The following is a 20786-nucleotide window of genomic DNA, read 5'->3' as shown; positions in this document are numbered from 1 at the left end:
TGGCCATGGTCTCCTTGTATATAAGCACTGCCGTATTTCCCTGAAGCCCCCCTCCATCTCCTCCCCATCCCTGGACCTGCTGGTAGCAGTTCTATACTCAGTGGTGCCTCCAGTTGTGAACCCCCTCATCTACAGCAGGAGGAATCAGGACCTCAGGGATGCAGTGTGGAAACTGATGACTGAATGTTTTCCAGAAGCTGCAGAGTGTCCATCCTCTTCAGCATATGACTCATAATGGAACTCATTGCAGGTCCAGCCTTTATTAGTGTTTGTTGTTGTTGTTGTTGGGTGAGGTTTTTTCCTTTTTTGATTTTTTTATTTGTGATAATGCTGTCCACAAAAAAATGTGGACACCCCACTTCTCCTTCATTATCTACCTCAGTAGTGTGACCCAGCGACTGTGTGAACAGGGCGCTATACCCCTTTTTCAATTAAACAAAATAAACGTACTCGCAGTGACTTACCTGTCTGACACCCAAGCAACTAAAACCAAACCAAATGTTCTTCCTCGTAAGTTCCCTACCAAGTTAGAGGGCAAAAGAAGGACCTAAAACCTTCTGTGGAGAAAGGCCAATGGGGCCATCATGGAATCCCCCCCACCTATGGAATGAGGAATGTTCCCAGCCCTTAGACAAATCTCTTCCTCCTCTCTCTCATGACCTGCATGGTGTTTGTGCTTGGGAAAAACCTCATCATCATGCGGGCGGTGGCAAACCAACACCTGTGCACCCCCATGGCCTTCTTCCTGGGGCATTGGTATTCCCTGGAGATCTTCTACAGATCCACCACCCTGCCCCAGCTGATGGCCAGCTTCATGACCGGGGACAGCAGCATCTCTGCTCATCATGGTGTTAGTGTTGTTTCCTGCAGCTTTTGCAGGTACAGAGTGTTTACTGCTGGTGACTACATCCTACGATCAGTACTGGGCTGCGTAACATGCCCTGCTCTCTACAGGACTCAGGAACTGCCAGGTCTGTCTCCTTTGCTAGGGGGATTTCTGTCACCTACAGTAATCATTTCAGTCATGTCCCAGATACAGTTCTGTGGCCCCTGTGGAGTGGACCACTTCTTCTGTGATTTCACCCCATTGCTGGAGCTTTCACACACTGGCAGTGTGACACTCATGCTCTTTGCCGTCATGACCTGCTTTTTAGATCCCACCCTCCCCTTCCTGTTCACATGGTCATCCTGTGTGCACCAGAGCTGCCACCCTGAGGAACATCTCCCATCTGGGGCAGGCAGGCAGAAGGACTTCTCCACCTGATTCTCCCGCCTCACTAGTTTGGTCACTGTTTGGTATGATGCCCTCATCCTTGGGTGTGTGATGCCCAGAAGAGCCCTCCTGAAATAGGTTGACAAAGCCCCTTATCTACACCATCCTCACATCCCTGTTCAATCCTCTTATCTACAGCCTGTGGACTAGAAAGGTTGAGGGAGGGGGACACTGAGAAAAATGCTCAGGGAAGCTGTGAGCTGCACGGAGAGCCCATGGGAGCTGTGGGCCTGCAGGAAGAGATCGCTTCTGGTTCTCTTTTGAACCAGACCAGAGGACCCGGACTGGCATGTGCAGTGTCCTGGGCACTAACCTGCAAGTGTGGGATATGAAGACGGCTTTTGGTGTGCGACGCAGCAGAGAGGTGCTGGTGGAGCTGCCTGGTATCATCACGAGGCCTCTCTCAAACATCTTGGAAGGGGCAGAGAGATCAGGGAGGTTCCAAGATCCTCAGAAAAGGCAAATCTCAAAACCCATCTTCAAGAAGGGCAAGAAGGAGGATGGGGAGTGTTACAGGTCGGCCACCTTCAACTCAGACCGTAGCAAGGTGACACGGAAAATGCTCTTGCAGCCATCTCCATGGCTTGAAGGAGAAGAAAAGGATTGCTGAACCCATGTGGGAGGGGAAAGAAGGGCATGCTGCGTACCTGGACTTCTGCAAGTCCTTGGAAGTGGTTTCCCGTAGTCTCCTTAGAGCGGATTGTTGACATCTGGACTGAAGATGTGGATGATGTAGTGCATGGGAAGCTGGCTGGACGATCAGGATCAAATTCCATCAGTGGTACAAAGCCCTCTGAGGGGCCAGATACTAGCAGCATCCCTCTGTGATCTGCAAAATTTCATAAAAGATCATTAAAAGCTGGAAATTAAGACTTTTTCTGCTATTACATAGGTTTCCTTTTCTGCATAGGCTTCAACATTTTTCTAAAATTTACATTCTGGACTTGATTCAGTTTCCCGCACAGAGGTGGCCGTGGAATCCAAGCTGCCCTTTGGTAACTGAAGCACCCATGTGGGAAAAGTGATGCAGGAATCCTTTGGATGTACGAGTGGGTTTGCAGGTAGGGAACCTCTGGGGTGGTGCAGGACAACACCTTCCTTCAGTGCTGCTGGGTAGGCTGTGAAGAGGCCTCTCAAGCACAGCAGACAGTATGTCCTCTTGGATGGTGGCTGTGAGGTCACTTAGTGGTCAGCGGCAGCAGGGAGAGAGATACTCTGAGGTCATGAAGGTCATCAGGAAGCTGCCCTCAACAAGATGACACATTTGGGGAGGTCAGGAGGAGCCTGGGCAAAAGAAATGGGAGATTTGGGGGAGGGAAGAGGGGCTTGACCAACAGACAGGAAAGATTTTGAAGAGGTAAAATGGGTTAAGGGGACGCTGCTGTGAAAACATTCCTGTTAAGCCCCTACACTATCTCTAACTAGTAAATTTAAGCCTAACTCTACCCCTAAATACTCCTCCTCCCCCTGGCAGTAATCTACTGTTACTAACCTAACTGAGCTTAGGCTATCGCTAACCTCAAAGCTTACATCTAAGCCAAATCCCAAACCCATAACCCCTTTCCCTTACACTTACCCGGTTGCTCAGCCTGGCCCCTAGCCTCTACCCCTACTTTTAACATGTTGGCCTTAATCCTAGCCCTCACCCCAGCCCTAAACAAAACCCTAACCCACCATGCTAGCCCACACCTTAAACACTAGCCAGGGAACCTCAGCAGGACACCAAACTCTCTCCCTAAGCCTTTGCCTAATCCCCAACCCTGAAAGGTGAGCTCTAATCCCTAAGCTCCAACCTGAACACCGAATCCCTGAAGCTCTCTTTCCCACGCTCTGCTACCCTCATCTTGGTCACCTCTCCCCAACCTTACTTAATCTGTTTGGCCCCCTGGGACCAGGGCAGGGATCGTGAGGTCCCAGAACAGTTGCATGGCATTGAGAGAGGAATGTGAGGTGACCTGTATCTGATGAGCTCATAGGCCACAAGGAGGAGATGGGTGGGAATGCTATGGTGAGGTCAGCTGTGCCTCAGGATCTCATGGGACAGCAGGAGGCACAAGGCTGGGAAGGTGGCTGCGAGGTCCCTTCTGTCCTTGGAGTTGATAGGCCAGCAGCAGCAACATGGCTGGGAAAGGGACTGTGAGGTCACTTCTTTCTGAAGGAGCTGATAGGTCAGCCCTTGACTCATGACTGGGATATCTGCTTTTACGCTCACATCTACCAGTGTTTCTGTCAGGCCAGCAAAAGCACGCTGACTGTGAGAATCCCTTTCCCTAAGTACCTGGTAGGCCCGTCCAGGACGAGGGCTCAGATATGGGTTCTCACACCTCTTCTGCCTGAGTACGTGACGGGACAGCAGCAGGCACGTGGCTTGGAAGATCACGGTGAGGTTACTTCTGCCTGGTCAGTTGACATGCCACAAGAAGGCTGATGGGTTAGGCTATCATTCTGACACCAATTATGTCTGAGAAGCTCATAGGCCAGCAGGAGGCACATGGCCATGAAGGCGAGTGTGAGGTCATTGGAATCTCCACTCTCTTGGGGTCATTGGCCATCGGCAGACACATGGCTGGCATGTCGACTATGACATCACTTCTGCCTGAGAATCTGACAGCCAGCAGCAGACATGTGACTTGGTTGTAGTTCTGTACCTGGAGGTTCTGGTTTGTTACGTCCCCAGTAAGAAAGGCACGCAGCCTCGGTGCAGTATCATTTAAAATGCCATTTGAGAGAGCAAACACTACAAACAGTGAATAAGGCCAACTACATACAGGGCTGTATTAGGAGGAGCGTGGCCACCCAGGCAAGGCTGTTCTCATCCCTCTGGCCTCGGCACTGGTGTGGCCACATCTGGACTAGTGTGTCTGGGTGTGGGGTTGCCGGTCTGGAGGAGTGGGGAAGAACCGGAGTGGTCCCAGAGGACATCTGCCAAGATGGGCATTGGGGCCTCTTTGGAGAGGCTGAGGGACTTGGGCTTCTTTAGCCTGGTGAAGTGGAGGCTCAGGGCACTCTAGTAGTAGAGTGCAGTTGCATGAAGGGTGGCTTCAGAGATGATGGAGCTTTTCTTGGTGAAGTGGGAAGAGAAGGAAACCTGCACAAAGTGCAGCTTGGAAGGTTCAGACTGGATGTGTTGAGAAAGAAATGTCACTCAAAGGGTAGCCTTGTGGTGCAAGAGGTCACCCAGAGAGAGCCCAGATCAGCCCATGGCATTGTGTTTTAAGGAAAATCCAGCCAGGCTGGAGAGATGTCAGCGAAGGAAGAGAAATGCTGGGGTGAGAGCTAGGTGGGAAAGCAAGATGGACGTCAACAGCCTGAAGGGAAAGAGATAAGGCCTGGGACAGGTTATGGCAACCTGCAGTAGAGATGGCCAAGTGCTCTGGCAGGGCTGAAAGGCAGAACAGGTCCAAGGTATTAGTTGTCTTGGCTTTGTCAGCTGCCTCTGCCACCGAGGCCTACCAGGCAAAACTGGTTTTGAGGTTCTGGACTTAGTTTCTTCTTCACCCCTGCTTGGGGAGGCTGGGAGGTGTTGCAGAGTTTGCCTACACTTGGCATTACTCACCCTCACGTCCTGCTGACCCAGGAAGAGCCCTGAGCCATGCATGAGGGACAGGATCTGCCTTCCCAGGGCCTGAGGATCAGGGCTTGGCCTTTCTGCTGCATGAAACAAACCAAGGGTTTTCTCAGCATTACAGCCACCTGCACAGGGGTTTTGCCTACCTGCAATCACAGCCTCCAGTTATGTGCTCTAACGAGTCCCTGGGGAGGCTTTGCCAGTAATGGGCCTCAGTGGGGCCCATTAATGCTTCAAGGTACTTTGCTTCTGACTTTCACTTCTTGAGAAGTTTCTTTCAGTCTGCTCTCAGTAGCTGAGGTTCATGGACTCAGGCTCAAACACACCATGGGGCTCATTAAGATACAGAAAGCCCTAACAAGCCTTTTTTCTTCCTGCAATTTTCTTCAAGTCTTCAAGACTTGTACAGCTAATTAGAAAAACTTCATAGTGTGGTTAAGGAGGAAGATTTCAAAGTGCACCTATACCCATGAATTTTTTCTTTTAAAGAATAGTTTTTACTACTTTTCAGTTTAGAGAAAAGGTGATAGAAGCATTCTCCAAGTGATAATGATCCAGAGTGTCTCCTCTGGAGGTCTGGACAGCTAGGAAAAGCAGTCCCTTGAGGTCTGACACTGTATGGACACCTGTGCTCCTCACCTCTCAAACCTCAGCACTTCTGACATTGGCCACCTGGGGCCTACGCCACTGTTCCTTGCCTCAGACTTCTCCACTGATCTCTACAGCTGGATGTTACAGCTCCATTGCATCGTCTCCCCCCTGCTCTCCTTAGAGAACTGGCTGAACACAGGCCCAGAAGAATTTTTCCTATTTGCAAGCAAAGCAAAGAAAATCATGATGAAGTTTCATAAACAATAAGTCACCCTCCTCATCCATATGCGACATACAAGCTGCCCCTAATGAGGCTGCCTTTCTACAAGGGATAGTCTTATGAGAAATGTTTGTGACAGAAACTAAAAAGTTAGAGATAAACACAAATAAAGAATTGGCTAAAGAGCCAATTAGACTACTGGAGGCCAGGCAAGCTTTTAACTCCCTGAAGCTCAAAGCAGCTGCATAAGGGAGAGGTATCTTGATGAACAAAGAGTAAGGGAAGGGGAGAAGTGGAGCATAATGGAAAGGGCCTTTGCCTAGGCAGTCTGCATCTGAAAAGATGACTTTCAGAAATGGTCATTGTGTCAGGACAGTTGTAACTATGTGAAAGAGAAGAGCAACTAAATACACTGTAGGACAGGCAGAATAGTGGTAAGGAAGTTACAGGGCAGGACTGGTATTTCTTTGGAATGTCCTCTTTACAGGGTCATGGAATTGGTAGGGGTGTCTTGAGAGTGAAGACAAACCAATGTTGAGCCCATCTCCTAAAGAGGCCAAAAGTGCAACCCAGGGAGCCACAGGCTGTACAAGGTCACTTTGATGAGGAGCGTGCCATGGAATGACTCCTCATGGGTGGCATTTCTGGGCACCTAAAATAGGACAACATTGGCATGGACTTTCCAAGGGTAAATCAGGCCTTTCCAACCTGATTGCTGTCATGATGAAGGAAGTGCATTTGTGAACAAGGGGAGCACGGTGGATGTTGTTTACCTCCACTTCAGCAAGACTTTTGGCACGGTCTCCCTCAATATCCTTTTACTCAAGTTAGGACGTTACGGTCTGGATGGATAGACAAAGAGATGGGCAAAACACCAGTTGGATGATGAGGCTGAGAGCACAGTGGTGAAGGGGCCATACCCTATCTGGAGGCCAGTAGGCCATATTGGGGCATTGTGGGGCTGCACAGGCGACTCTCCTGGGCGCTGTGCAGTTTAACACCTGTATCCATGACCCAGAGGAGGCAACTCTCACCACGTTTGTTGATGGCACTATATCGGGAGGACCATTCCTGTGCCTGGGGATGCCATTCAGGGGAACCCTAACAGGCAGAAGGACTGTCCTGTCAGGGACTTTGTGAGATACAAGAAAGACAGATCCTGAGCCTGGGATAGACTAACAGCCTGCAGTGGCAGGGGAAGGGGACTGCCTTGCGAGAGAGCATCTCTGAGGAAACGGCCCTGGTAGTGCTGGGGGACAGAAGGCAAAACATGATCCAGCAGTGATCCACATGATCCGGGGCTACCTGGTAGCAGAGGTGGCCAGCAGTGTCCTGGAGTGTCGAAAGAAGAGCTTCGCCAAAAGAGTGAGGGAAATTATTGTCTCCCCTGCCCATCACTTGTCAAACCACCTGTACACTACTGTGTCCATTTTTGGGACCCTGGTTCAAGTGTCCTGGGTCTGGCTGGGGTGGGGTTCACTTCCTTCATAGCAGCCCCTATGGTGTTCTGTTTTGCATTGGTGCCTTAAACAGTGTTGGTAACACACCAGCATTTTAGCTGTTGCTGAATACTGTTTGCACAGCGTCAAGGCCTTCTCTGTTTCTCACTCTGCTCCCTCCCAGTGAGTAGGCTGGGGTGGGCGAGAAGTTGGGGGGCAATGGGACACAGCCAGGCCAGCTGACCCCATCTGACCAAAGGGATATTCCATACCATATGACGTCATGCTCAGCAATAAAAGCTTGGGCAGAGGAAGAAGGCAGTGGAGTTCCCTGTCGTTCAAGGTGTCTGTTGAAGGGAGACTGGCTGGGTGTCAGTCTGCTTGTGGGAGGTGGTAAGTGATTGCCTTTGCATTGCCTGTTGGGTTGGGTTTATATTTGTTTTAAATCTTTTTTCATTCACCTATTATCTGTTTTTATCCCAACCCACAAGCTGCACAACAACTCCATGCAGCAGCATGGGTAGGGACCTGGCCAGCTAAGGAGTGGTCTGAGGAGAAGGACCTGGGCAGCAGGATGATGCCGCATGAGCCAGTGGGCCTCCCATTTTAAAAGGAGAGTGGAGAAACTGGAGAAGGTGTGGAGGAGGTCTGCAAGGTGGAGTGAGGGGCTTAAGGCACGAGCTGTGAGGAGAGTCTGAGGGAACTGGGCCTCTCCAGCCTGCTGAAGTACGCATGGGGCCACCTAAGAAGAACCTACAGCTACCTGGAGAGATGGTGGAGCCAAGCTCTCTTCTGCAGTGGCCAATGTTATGACAGTCAACAGCCACAAATTTCCTCTTGGGAGCTTTAGGCTGAGCCTTAGGAAAAATAAAATGGACTAGGAGGATTGCTGTTGTGATCTCCACCTTTGGAGCTCTTCATTGCTCCTCAAATTCACAGCCAGCCTGGAGGCTGGACTAGAGACTCCCCAACAGTCTCTTGCCCACCAGCCCTTCCGGGAGCCTGTGCCTTGCCACACGCTGTACAAGAAGAGATAAAGTTGGAGGCGAGGGTCTCTACATCATACGCTGATCAGACAATTCCGGGTGGAAGGGAGCTCAGGTGGTCTGTAGTCCAATGCCCAGCTGCAAGCAGGGCCAGCTCTGAGGTCAGACCAGGTTGCTCCGTAAATGTCAGCAGCCACAGAGAGAGTTGACACATGAACGAGGCGTCTAGGCCAGCATTACAGAAATGGAGACAAGGCATTTGACCAGCTCCCTGAGCACAGCTATGGGTATGCCACGCCTCCTGAGATTCCTGGGAACATCCACCTTCTTGTCCTCAGGAGTGGGTTCCTTATGCAAGTTTCCTGGCATATCTGCAGACCAATGGGGTGCTTTAGGCTGCAAAAGGAATTGAAAGAAAGCCTGTGACTGGGGTCCTATCAGCTTAATTGCTACAAGAGAGGGAGATAGAGGGATCTCAGAGCTGCCAGGTTCCTGCTGAAGATTTAAGGCCTCTGAAATAACAGCAGAAGATAACAGTTTTGAACTGGCATAGCCTTTAGATCATTTCACATGTGATGGCTCTGCTCAAACCACCCCTGCTTTTCCTTCCTCTCCTGCCAAAACCTGACCAAGGGATGACAGGAAGAAAGGAAGCAGAAAGGCCCTAGGCCTCCATGACTCAGCTGGGGTCTGGCACTTGGAGGGCCACAGAGTCCTTCCACTGTACAACCCATAAAGAATCAAGCTGGGAAGTGAGCCTGCAAGTCCAAATCAACAAGGTCCATGGACAGGCAAGGCTGTGTCTATGGCTGTGTCTGGAGACCAGTAGCCCTACAGCATAGATCAAGCTGGGGCTGAAACTCAGGCCTAAGCTTCAGTTGTCTCCTGCGCCCATGGACAGAGGTGTGGGTGGAGGCCGCAGGTGATGGTGCCCAGGGCCCTGACACTGCCATCTTAGACCCCACCTGCCAGTGCCCTCAATAGGCCAAATTCTCATTCCCTCATGTGCAGGGTCTGCTCTCTGCTATTCTCCTTCTTCCCATCCCTGGGGATCTGGGACACCCCAATTTCATGGTCACTATGGCCAAGGCTGACACCAGTCCTCACATCCCTGACCAGCTCTTCCTCTTCTGGGAGTTCCAGGTCCAGGTGAGCATCAGACTGGATGGCCTAGTCAGAAGCTGACCCACACAGAAGCTCCCACCTCATCAGTTGCCTGTCCCATAGAGAATGTCCACACATATCTGAGCTGCCCTGACATCACACAAGGCATCCCCCGCTTCTCAGCTTCTGTGTCATTCTCTCATAAACATGTTGTGTCTCCATTCACCAAATAACCCGTGGGAGCTGTCCTTCTTCACCTCAGCTCTTGTCACAGCTCTGCCATGGTACACAGCGGTCCCGCTGTCCGCGCCCCAGGCGGTGGGCTTTGATGCCCATTAGGACTGCAGCACCTCAGATGTGGCTCGAGGGCCAAGGGCAGACTCGTAACAAGGAAAGCCTCTACCAAGTGATGGGAGCCCTTGTCTAGAAAGGCTTTGCTTCTCAGCAGAGGCATGCCGGAGTAGATGGCAGGTGGCAATTTCATGATGAATGAGGTTCCCATCAAGAACAAAAGCTGCAGTCCCTGACCCCAGAGAGAAAGAGGCCTGGGCTGTGCAGCCCTGGCAGGAGAGGGGTTTGCTGTCCCAGGTGACTCTGCAGCACTGTGGGACCTGTGCCAGAGGTGAAGCTCATCTTCAAGAAGGACAAGTCCCTGGGGGAGGACAGCCTGTCATCCAACCCCACTGTGGACGTCATGCTGGGGGTCGATCAGCTAGACAGCAGCTCCACAGAGAAGGACCTTGAGGTCCCAGAGGACAAGCAGCTGAGCATGAGCGAGCGTTACCCCCTCATGGCAAAGGCCAGCAGCCTCCTGGGCTGCATTAGGAGAAGCATTGCTGGCAGAGGGAGGGAGGTGATCCTTCCCCTCTACTCAGCACTGCTGAGGCCACAGCTGGAGTGCTGTGTCAAGCGCTGCACTGCCCAGTGCAAGAAAGTTGTTGACCTACTCAAGCAAGTGCAGCAAAGGGCCACAAAGCTGGTTGAAGGGACTGGAGCATCTTCCCTAGGAGGAAAGGCCGAGAGATGTGGGACTGTTCAGCCTGGAGAAGAAAAGCCTGAGGGGGATCTTATTAATGTGTATAAAATTCTATCTGAACCCAAGAAAACATCATTTGATGCTGTGGGTGGTGAAACACTGGAACAGGCTGCCCAGACAGGTTGTGGAGTCCCCATCCATGGGGGTACTCCATACCCACCTAGATAAGGTGCTGAGCAACATACTGTAGCTGAGCCTTCCTCAGCTGAGGGGGTTGAACTGGATGATCTCCAGAGGTCCCTTCCAATCACGACATGTCTGTGATTCTGCGATTATAAAGGAGAAAGGTAGGGCAGAAAAAAATGAACACCACATAGCCTTGACCACAAATATTGTGGGATCCCATGGAGGAGACCCAAGCTGGAACAGGGGAGAAGTGTGAGGAGGAAGGAGCGGCAGAATTCTTCTATACTGACTGTTAACCCCCTCTTCACTGTCCCCCATGCTCCTCTTGGGGTTGGGATGAGTAGAGGAATTTGGATCAAAGAAGTAATGTAAGCCTGCCTCCTGGCAGCTGCTTCATGGCGCCTGTCCTTGTGCTGGCCCAGCCCCACTGACCATACACGGTCCCACGGCCCCACTGTGCAGGCACAGTATGGGAAAGGGGAGAGTCAGGGGCGGGGACCTTCCCCCCATTGTGATCCCAATGGCAGCCTTCTCTTTACAGTTCCACCATGACCCTCCTACTTTTGCAGCTTTCCCAGCACCTGACCCATGTCCTGCCGCAGCCTTGTCCTACATGGGGTTTTGCAGACAGCTCTGCTCTGCCAAGGTCTGGGGAAGAAAAGAAGCTCAGCAGGGCTGTCTGTTCCCCCAAACCAGCCTTTGGACCACCAGGAAGATGGAGGTGGCCTCACAGCAAAACTCACCTGTAAACCTGGGGTGACCAGCAAGTGCTGGAAATGGCCAATGAGAGATGCTGAGGGTGACAAAGGCCCTGAGCCACCTTCGCATCTGTCCACACCACCAAGGGCACAGACCAGACTCCTCCTCTCCCCTACACCTGCATGTCTTGAATGCTTGCCACAAGCCCTGGCTCTGAATGACAAAACCCCGGTGTGAGTCCTTGCCCTGCATGCCCACAGACTACAAGCTCTACACTGATGTTTTTTCTCTCCTGGGCACTTTCCAGCACAGACCAGCTCCCCATAAACTCTCCCCACTTCCCTTGACCTCTCTCCACCTCCCCTGCCCTATCCCCAGCATAGCCCAGTCTGGGCTGGCCCCACAGCAGTGCCCACCACAGGGTGCGGCAGAGCTCTGGGCACTCACCCCACAGCCCCAGACCCTCTGAAGGGCACAGCAGCTCCTCGGGGGTGGAGAGGGCTGAGCTCCAGGGCTGGGGGGCATCTGTGGCACAAGGCCTGAGGAGATCCCTTGTATGATGGAAATGCTGCTATGGAGGCCAGCTCTGTCACACAAGTGCACACTGCCTGTCCTTGCCTGCGGCCAGAGGCCTGCCACACAGCAGGACTCTAACCAAGCTTCAAGAGCACTCAGGCCTTCCACCAACGAAAGGGTTCAGAAGGAAAGCATGGAAGTGGGAAGAGAGCAGCTTGGGAAAGAACAAACGCTGGTGCTGCTGCTGTGCTGGGACTCTTTTCTCCTTCCCCTCTGCACACAGGCACTGCTCCTTGCAGCTGCAGAGGTCTTGGAGGAAGGATCTCAGAAGAACAAGTCACTGCAGGGCCCTTTATTTTGGTTAAATACACAGAGGGTACAGCTCCTCATTTGCACAGCCTCCAGGGCACAGCAAATCTGGATAGACTGTGAGTTAGGAACTGGAGGAATAAAGACGTGTTTGTGGGAAACACTCAGATAAGTAAAGCAAAGTGAAATAGAAGGAATAAACCATACTCAAAATCACCATAAAAAGATCAGCAAAAGAGAGGTTGGGTCTATAATGAGATATAAGTACTATGCAGAAGACAACAGAAACTTTATTGCTTCTGAAAGTATCCAGTCATTAGTTTTCTCAGGGCATCCTTGATCTCATGGTTTCTCATGCTGTAGATGAGGGGGTTCATGGCTGGGGGCACCACCGAGTACAGAACTGCCACCACCAGGTCCAGGGATGGGGACGAGATGGAGGGGGGCTTCAGGTAGGCAATCGTGGCAGTGCTTACAAACAAGGAGACCACAGCCAGGTGAGGGAGGCACGTGGAAAAGGCTTTGTGCCATCCTTCCTCAGAGGGGATCCTCAGTACAGCCCTGAAGATCTGCCCATAGGATAGCACAATGAAAACAAAACAACCAAAAACTAAACAGGCACTAACCACAAGTACCCCAACTTCCCTGAGGTAGGCATCCGAGCAGGAGAGCTTGAGGATCTGGGGGATTTCACAGAAGAACTGGTCCACAGCATTGCCTTGGCAGAGGGGTAGTGAAAATGTATTGGCAGTGTGCAGCACAGCACTGAGGAACCCACTGCCCCAGGCAGCTGCTGCCATGTGGACACAAGCTCTGCTGCCCAGGAGGGTCCCGTAGTGCAGGGGTTTGCAGATGGCAACGTAGCGGTCATAGGCCATGATAGTGAGAAGGAAATACTCTGCTGAGATCAAAAAGAGAAACAGAAAGACCTGGGCAGCACATCCTGCATAGGAGATGGCCCTGGTGTCCCAGAGGGAATTGGCCATGGATTTGGGGACAGTGGTGGAGATGGAACCCAAGTCGAGGAGGGAGAGGTTGAGGAGGAAGAAGTACATGGGTGTGTGGAGGTGGTGGTCACAGGCTACGGCAGTGATGATGAGGCCGTTGGCCAGGAGGGCAGCCAGGTAGATGCCCAGCAGGAGCCAGAAGTGCAAGAGCTGAAGCTCCCACGTGTCTGCAAATGCCAGGAGAAGAAACTCAGTGATGGAAGTGCTGTTGGACATTTTCTTCCTGTGGGAATGGGGTTTTGTCAAATTAGAAAAAAGACACTGAAGGGTCAGGGCATTATTCTCTGAGCAATATCAAAGCCATTTCCCATAGACCCTCCCACTCTCACACACAACGAAACTTTTCCTTTTCTAGGAGACTTTCCTTCAGATCTGTGGCTGGAGCCCTGCTTGGTGCTGGCTGAGCTTGCAATGAAGAGCAGGGCCTCTGCCCATGGGCTCTTGAAAAGTCAGCCCTGCTCTGCAGCAGTGGGTCCATGGGATAGGTGCGGGCAGGGGCCAGTCTGGTGTTTGACTTTGTCAGCTGAAACCGCTCCTAACACAGAAGGGCTTGTCAGCATCTGCACCCCCTGTGCTAAAGAACCACGAGGGTGAAAGTAGTTTAAGAGTTCTAGGGTTTTTTACAGTTGCCTACATTGCCCCTGGGGAGTTTTCTTAGATCTCGGGAACCTTCAGCATTTCTGCTGCACTCGGGGAGAACAGCGTGAGCCAGGCAAGTCAAGACGATTGCCTGTGGCTTAGTGCAGAGAGAGGGGGAGCTGCTCCATCCTTCTGTCTAGTTCCCACTTTCACTGTGCTTGCACCTTTCTGAGATGGAGGGTGATCACGCTCCCATGTTACCCTGAAAAGCCACCAGACACTGCTGAGAGCAGAGACATCCACTGCAGACCACCAAATATCTCACCCTTTCTCAAAGTCTCAGCACCCTGCTTCTAGCCAAGGACACACCAGGCTCATTTCACCAACCCAAGAGCATTTCCTCAGTCATAGCATCTCTGTGCTTCTCCATGGGACTTTCAGATAACAGAAAGCTTGTATGAGACAGATTGGCATCCTGCAGGGCAGCTAACAGCTTGGAAGGACACTCTGAGGTGATAGACAAGTGACCTGATGTGATGGCATCTCTGTAAGGGAGAATCAGCTCATTCCCCAGCCCCACAGACAGCATTGAGCATAACCCCTCAGATAATGAGAAAGATGGGACACTTGTTCCCATGGACACAGCTGCATGGGAGGACCCACAAGATCAGTGTGTGACTCTGCAGCTGAAACTCCTATCCCCAGAGAGCCTGACAGCAAGAACAAGATAACAATAGCAATAACACAGACAAGTGGGGAAACAAGGAAAAAAGCAGTGATGGTCTGGCTCAGAGAGGCAAGGGGAGAGGCAGCTGGGCACTCAGGAAAGAGTTACCCATACCCAGCTGTGCATGCCACCTCCCAGACACCAGCACAGCCAGGCAGTTGTTCTCAGTCCCTGTGCTCTACTTCAGGAGGCTCCTATCAGACTTACTGATCACTCCAAGTTACAGCTCAGGAGTCTCAGGGACTTGTTCAAGCATGACAGCTTCTCTCCCATTTCTCCCCCCAAATTCCCCAAGACTAGGAAACAGAAAACACAGAATCAGGAAAGCTCCTTAACATTAGCGTAAACCCTGCTTTGACCTCACACTTCAAAAGTGCCCTCAGAAATGTCCTGGGGAATGATCTGGAGCTGTGAGCATCCCTGACCCACAAAGCACCCTCTTGTCAGCAGAAGGACCCTGCCCCGCTGGGGATTGCTTCTTCCACCCACAGCTTCTCCCCACTCTGCTGTTACAGTTCCCCAGGCAGGCTGAGTACTTACCCTGACCAGTGGCAGAGTCCCTGCCCCAGCACACAGCCCCCTGGGGTGCAGGGACCCTGCTCAGAAGGACAGCCCTGGGCACCCCTGGCTGCACACCCACCTTCACACTCTGCAGCCATCCCCAGGGGAAGGCAGCTGACATGCCCTGTCCCTCTGAGGGTGCAGCAGGGAAGCTGTGCTCCAAAGCACGTCCTTTTTGTCTACACTGGAGAAACCGTGAGAGTCCTCCTGACACATCCCATAGGCTGTGGGATGTGCCAGCTTTAGAAGGTCATTCCAGGAACCACAGCTGCATTGCCCTGCAGCCAGAGACTTACCCTGTGAAGGGCTTTGAAGATTTTTCTCCAGGTCGCCTCTCCTCTGACCTCCCACCCCAGACTACCTTTAACCTATTTCTGCCTCACTTCTCTCCCTTCGGTGCCTGCAGGCAGTGCCCTCAGCCCTGCTGCGCTTTGCAGAGGAGCTGCTCCTGGGCAGAGCTGTCTCTCTGCAGTGCTGCCTGCTTGCCATGAGCTCCCTCCAGCCCAGGAGCCCAGCCCAGCTCAGCAGCAGAGGACCAGCCCAAGGCAGCACTTTCTCTGCCCCCTCTGGGCTCCCTCCAGGTGTCCCTGGGGCTCCAGGGGAACCTGCTGGCAAACAGGCTGAAGCAATCACTGGTGTTCCTTCCCTCAGCTACAGAGACTTCTGTCCTGTGGCATTTCTTTTATTAGAAAAAGAGTTGGGTATGTGTTAAGGAGGCTCACACAATCAAATCCAAGTGGTGTTAAAACTCAGATTTGTTCTTCAGTAAAAAGTTAGTTAGAACTCCGGTAACATTTGTGAACCACAGGCTCAAGGATGTAAGGGGAATTCGTACTTCACAGCCAACTTAAGAATTCAAATTCAGAATACAAATAACGTCACAGCATACTTAAATATGCTCTCTAATTCAACACTGTGTAAATTAGCTATCTAATAAATAGCGCAGAAAGCAGAAGCAGTCAAAATGAAAATCCTCCAGGTGACTGCCTGCCTGCTCTTTGGGCACTTTCCAAAGCAAATATTCAAGTCAGTTGCCTTCAATCTTTTCACAAGTGATCCACAACACATCTCTTATTTATAGTTAGTGTCCCGTAAAGATATAACCATCACCCTTAAAAAGTGACATATATTGTCAAAGAAGTATCTGAGCCATGTACAGTTCTCATGCACCACGTATCAGTGTATTTTTATTACTCTCTTTTCATGTGGATAAAATCAGACAGCCTTTTGTTGACACGGAAGTCACGGACACTGCACACAATCAATATGATCAAGCAGATGCCACTTTATTGCCCTAATAGCTCGGTTTATATACTCATTTTGGTTCCCGATCACGCATAAGCTGATTAAAGATTGGTTAGCATGTGCTATCCACGCGCCTAAAGCAATAGTTTGATTGGATAAGACTTTCTGATCACGCAAATGATTGTCTCCGCCTGTATCTTGTTCTGTCCTTCTTTCCGTCACATAGGCCCAACTTTGTCCTGCTTTTTTGTGCTTGCTCCATCAAAATTGTAGCAACAATTATCGTTAACAAAGCGCCCTTGAAGCCAGCTGCTTGCAAGGCGTCCTTGAGGCCTACTGCCTACAAAGCGTCTTTGAGGCCTGCAAAGCGTCCTTGGCTCACAAGTTAATCAGGTCCATCGTGCCTGGATTGTTCACTATGTGTCCATTACTTTCCAAGTATCCCACACCTTTCTTTGCAGCCCTGACAGGAGTCTGTATCATCATGGGAACAAAGACCATCACACCTTGGCTTCACTGAAACTCAGGCATACCTCCCACTGACTTCAAAACCTAAACCAGATTTTTACCACCAGCCTTTGATTCCCAGCTTGTGTCTCACAGAAATAAATGTTCCTCGCACCTTCATAGACGGAGGATTGAAATAGATCACTATTTAACTTTGAGACATGTGACATGGACTGCTGGATGGTTTTGGAAGTGAATGGCGATTGGGAAGCACAGCGTGGGTGCTTGCATTACTGCGGCACATAACAAAGAGAGGATGAGTTTACAGAGGAACGTGACAGCCTTACGAAGTGTTCATGGATCTGCTATTGTAATGTTGATGTCCCACGAACTCCGGGCAGGCAATGAGTCCAATGCATTCAATGCTGCCGTTGCTCAGTGTGGCTAGTGGGTTTGCTGGTCATTACGTGTGGTTACTTCTGACTATCAGCTACCTAAAGAGACAAGCAAATATGTGCTGCATCTCCTGGTTGAGGCCTTACTGGCCCTATCTCCTCCCCATGCTAGCTCACATCACCAGTAAAAGTGCTGGTCTTCTTGTTATGCAGACATAAATAAATACCGGTCCTGTTATCTATCATTTCTGATAGTTGTGGGCACCTACAGGGCGGCAAAACAGGGGTGCCAGAGCCTGTTGATCCAAAATATGCCCATCTTCGTTATGAGTATGTCCCTGCTAACAGAGGTACCAGCTATTCCCTCTGCTGTTTGGGGCACTTGCATCCTTGAAGAGATGCCACTCACTCCGGTAGCCAACACCACAGGGCAGGGGCCCGCACAGCCCCAGCCTGACCCCAGGACCTGGCACCAGTTTTCATTCTCACACTCAGGGGTCTCACCGGCAGCTGGCGCTTGGTCCTTGCATCACACGTGCACACACATGCAATAGAGTGATAATACTCAGGGATTTTAAACAAAATATTTAATAAGAAGATAGAAGAAGACAGGACAGACTGCAGTGATCAGGCACAGGGCTCAGCCAGACAAGCGCACTCACTGGCCCCATTTTACCATCGAATTATAGACTCTTTGAATAGTTTGTGTTGGAAGGGTCCTTTAAAGGTCATCTAGTCCAAGCCCCCTGCCATGAGCAGGGACATCTTCAACCTCATCAGGTTGCTCAGAGCCCCATCCAACCTGACCTTGAAGGTTTCCAGGGATGGGGCATCTACAGCCTCTCTGGGCAACCTGTTCCAGTGTTTTACCGCCCTCATCGTAAAAAAGCTCAACCGTGTATCTAGTCTGAATCTACCCTCTTTTAGGTTAAAAGCATTACCCCTTGCCCTATCGCAACAGGCCCTACTAAAAAGTCTGGCCCCATCTTTCTTCTAAGCCCCCTTGAATTACTGAAAGGCTGCAATAAGTTTTCCCCGGAGCCTTCTCTTCTCTGGGGGCTGAACAACCCCAAGTCTCTCAGCCTGTCGTCATAGGAGAGGTGCTCCAGCCCTCTGATCATTTTTGTGGCCCTCCTCTGGACCCGCTCCAACATGTCCATGTCTTTCCTGTGCTGAGGACCCCAGAGCTGGACACAGCACTCCAGGTGGGGCCTCACGAGAGCAGAGCAGAGAGGCAGAATCACCTCCCTCGACTGCTGGTCACACTTATTTAGATGCAGCCAAGAATATGGTTGGCTTTCTGGGCTGCGAGCACACATTGCTGGCTGATGCCCAGCTTTTCACCCACCAGTACCTCCGCGTCCTTCTTTGCATGGCTGCTCTCAATCCCTTCACCCCCCAACCCATACTGATATCGGCGGTTATTTTACACGGGACTGGCCCCTTTTGTATCCTTTTCTGCCAACCCCCATCTTTATTTCTCCCTGCTCCACCTTCCCCTGCACGTCCCTCATGGGTTTGCACAGCTCTACGGATTCCCGCATCCCTCCCAGTCCAGCGTCCCCCTGGTTCACAGCCTTGCAGAGTCCAGGCTGATCCTCCTGGAAGTGGTGCCTGTGGTTTCTCGATGGCCCATCAACTACTGTGAGCAGTGAAGTTTGCTTTCTGCTGTTGTCTCCATGGTTGCTCTGCCAGGCCTGTGTCTTGATAAATTTGGGTTCCTGGCTTCCCCTTTTTCTATTGGTTTCCCAGTTGACAGCTCCTGCCCGGACCCCACAGCCCAGGGACAAGCCACAGGATGGTGCTGCCTATCAGCCCCGCTTGCATTCTGCTGCCCTGGGGACTCTCAGGTCCCCCCAGCCCCCTGAGAAATATTCCCCTGCAGCTGACCCTGCTGAAGACAGGAAATCATAGAATCAGAGAATCAAGGAATCATTGAGGTTGGAAAAGACCCTTAAGACCATCACATGCAGTGGGGTGAGGGAAAAATTCCAAATGTAAAAGTCAGTGGTAATTCAGTGTGTGCCTGGAAAGACGAAACCACAGCCACGACATCATGAACACAAAGTCCTGCAAAGCTGGGCCATGCAAGGCAGGGGACGAGGGGAGGTCCGTCGAGCATCTGATGCTCACGACTGTCCCGATCCAATGGCGTGAAAGGTTTCGATATGATCCCAAGAGTGAGATTAAGACACAAACGAGGTCAAATGCTGGATACCCAAAACAGCTTTTGTTATCAAAAGTATCAAAAGTAGAAAATAGTAGCAATAGGATAGACTGAAAGAAAAAAGCAGAAATGAAGCAATCAGTCGGGATAGAGTTGCAAGAATAGTCACCACCATGGATCCAGCAGCATCCTGTTGGTCCTCAGTCTTCAATTCTTTGGTGATGGGTGCACACCATGGCTTGTCTCCACGTTTTTTTATAAGGCATAGTCTAATGCATGCACATACGTACTGTTCGCATGCTGCAGGTTTCATCTATCACATGATCTTTGGGTGATCGACATTTTCTCAAAGACTAAGGCTTCCATGACAATGGTAGTCTGCACATTCCTGCATGCTTCACCGGCTCCAGCCTGCCTCCTCCCCTGGATGCCTCAGTGGCCTGGTAATCGTCCTTATGGGCCAGAGGAGTGTCCTGCTTAAACAAGCCATCCCAGAGACAAATGGCTCCAGATAAATAGTCCACAGTTCCGTCTCTCACAGCAAACAATCTTGGAGACAAATGGCTCCAGATGACGGTCTCTCACAATGACCTGCCTTCCTGGCCTGTGATGGGGACTGTGCCCCAGAGAAGGGTGTGGGCTGGGGGTCCGGGAAGGCACTTGGCTCCAGCATGAGGTTCTGAAACCTCCTGTGAAGCCAGGACTGCTGAGTCCGTGAGGCAGGGAACCACCACCCCTCCCAGAGCAGGGCAGAGGACCCAGGGGTCCGGGCTGCCTGCTCATGATCCTCTCCTGCCCCGACACCAAACTGTGCTGCCTGGGGGATGGTGCTCACTAGAGCCCTGGTAAGAACCTCTTTCCCACTGTGCCTCCAAAACACCGGCTGCCCCAAGGGCTGGCACCGGCTGCCCCTCGCCTCTCCCAGCCTCCTGGGGGGACACTCCAGGTTGCCCTTATCTGGGGGCACATGGTGGGTGGGAAGGGGACACCCCAGGTGCCCGCGCTCCCTCAGCCGCTCTGCTCATCGTGGTGGTGCAGCCAGAGAGGACCCAGGCACCCGGGCGCTGGCCAAGGAGATGGGACCTGGACGCAGGCACACACACACACGCAGAGCGTAGCTTTGCTGAAGGGGTTTATTGATCATGAGAGGGAAATGGCCCAGGGCTCCCAGGGGATCAGGTGGGGTCATCCAGGGATGATCATCTCCTCATGCCACTGGAGGGGGACAGGACAGGGCTGTCACCATCACTTGAGGACCTGCAAGACAGAGCCCAAATTGTGACCCCCAGTGTCTGCTGCGACATGGGAGGGGCCTTGTCCCCACCGCCTCTCTCTGCAGAGACCTGGGGAAGGAGAAGGGAACTGGAGCCCTCAGTATACCCAGGACAGGACTTGGCTCACCTGAGATCCAGATGGCACCCAGAGCCCCCTACCCCAGGATGCCCCTATATCTCCCAGAAGCCTGCCCAGCCCTCACAGTGATCCTGGGCAGTCTGTATGGCACAGACCCCCTGCCTGGCCTGCACAGAGACCTTCTGGCTCCATAGAGCCCTACTGCATGCAAGGACAGGCATGGGGGCAGCTCTGTCCAGCTCACCCTGGGACATCCATCAGGGACAGTCCCCTCTGTTTCCCTCTGCCGTACCCAAGGTCTGCCCACCCCAGAGGGCTCAGGGATCCCCCAGGGCCCAGGATCCTTCGTGGGGCTGCAGACACCCTGATGTTGCTCACCCGGACATCAGCAGCTACAGGCGCGCGTTTCAGACGCAGAAGAAGAAGTCTTACCTCCTC

At 51.8% G+C, this 20786-nt stretch overlaps 1 protein-coding gene and 1 long non-coding RNA gene across 2 annotated transcripts; both read right to left on the bottom strand.

Annotated features, from left to right (window-relative positions):
• Positions 1-12181: 12181 nt before the first annotated feature.
• On the bottom strand, positions 12182-13108 carry LOC128138375 (olfactory receptor 14C36-like; the record flags this gene model as incomplete). The annotated part of the gene is made up of 1 exon (XM_052779667.1): positions 12182-13108. A coding segment is annotated over exon 1 (909 nt), but the record flags the coding sequence as incomplete, so codon positions are not given.
• A 7002-nt stretch (positions 13109-20110) lies between these two features.
• LOC128138377 (uncharacterized) lies at positions 20111-20786 on the bottom strand. Its single transcript, XR_008233991.1, has 2 exons — positions 20727-20786; positions 20111-20252 (listed from the first exon to the last, which is right to left on the bottom strand). It is a non-coding gene; the product is annotated as an uncharacterized LOC128138377 (long non-coding RNA).

The sequence above is a fragment of the Harpia harpyja genome, unplaced genomic scaffold (genome assembly GCF_026419915.1).
Source record: "Harpia harpyja isolate bHarHar1 unplaced genomic scaffold, bHarHar1 primary haplotype scaffold_39, whole genome shotgun sequence".
NCBI lineage: Eukaryota > Metazoa > Chordata > Aves > Accipitriformes > Accipitridae > Harpia > Harpia harpyja.
Note: the sequence above shows the minus strand (reverse complement) of the source record. Positions and strands in the feature narration are given on the sequence as shown.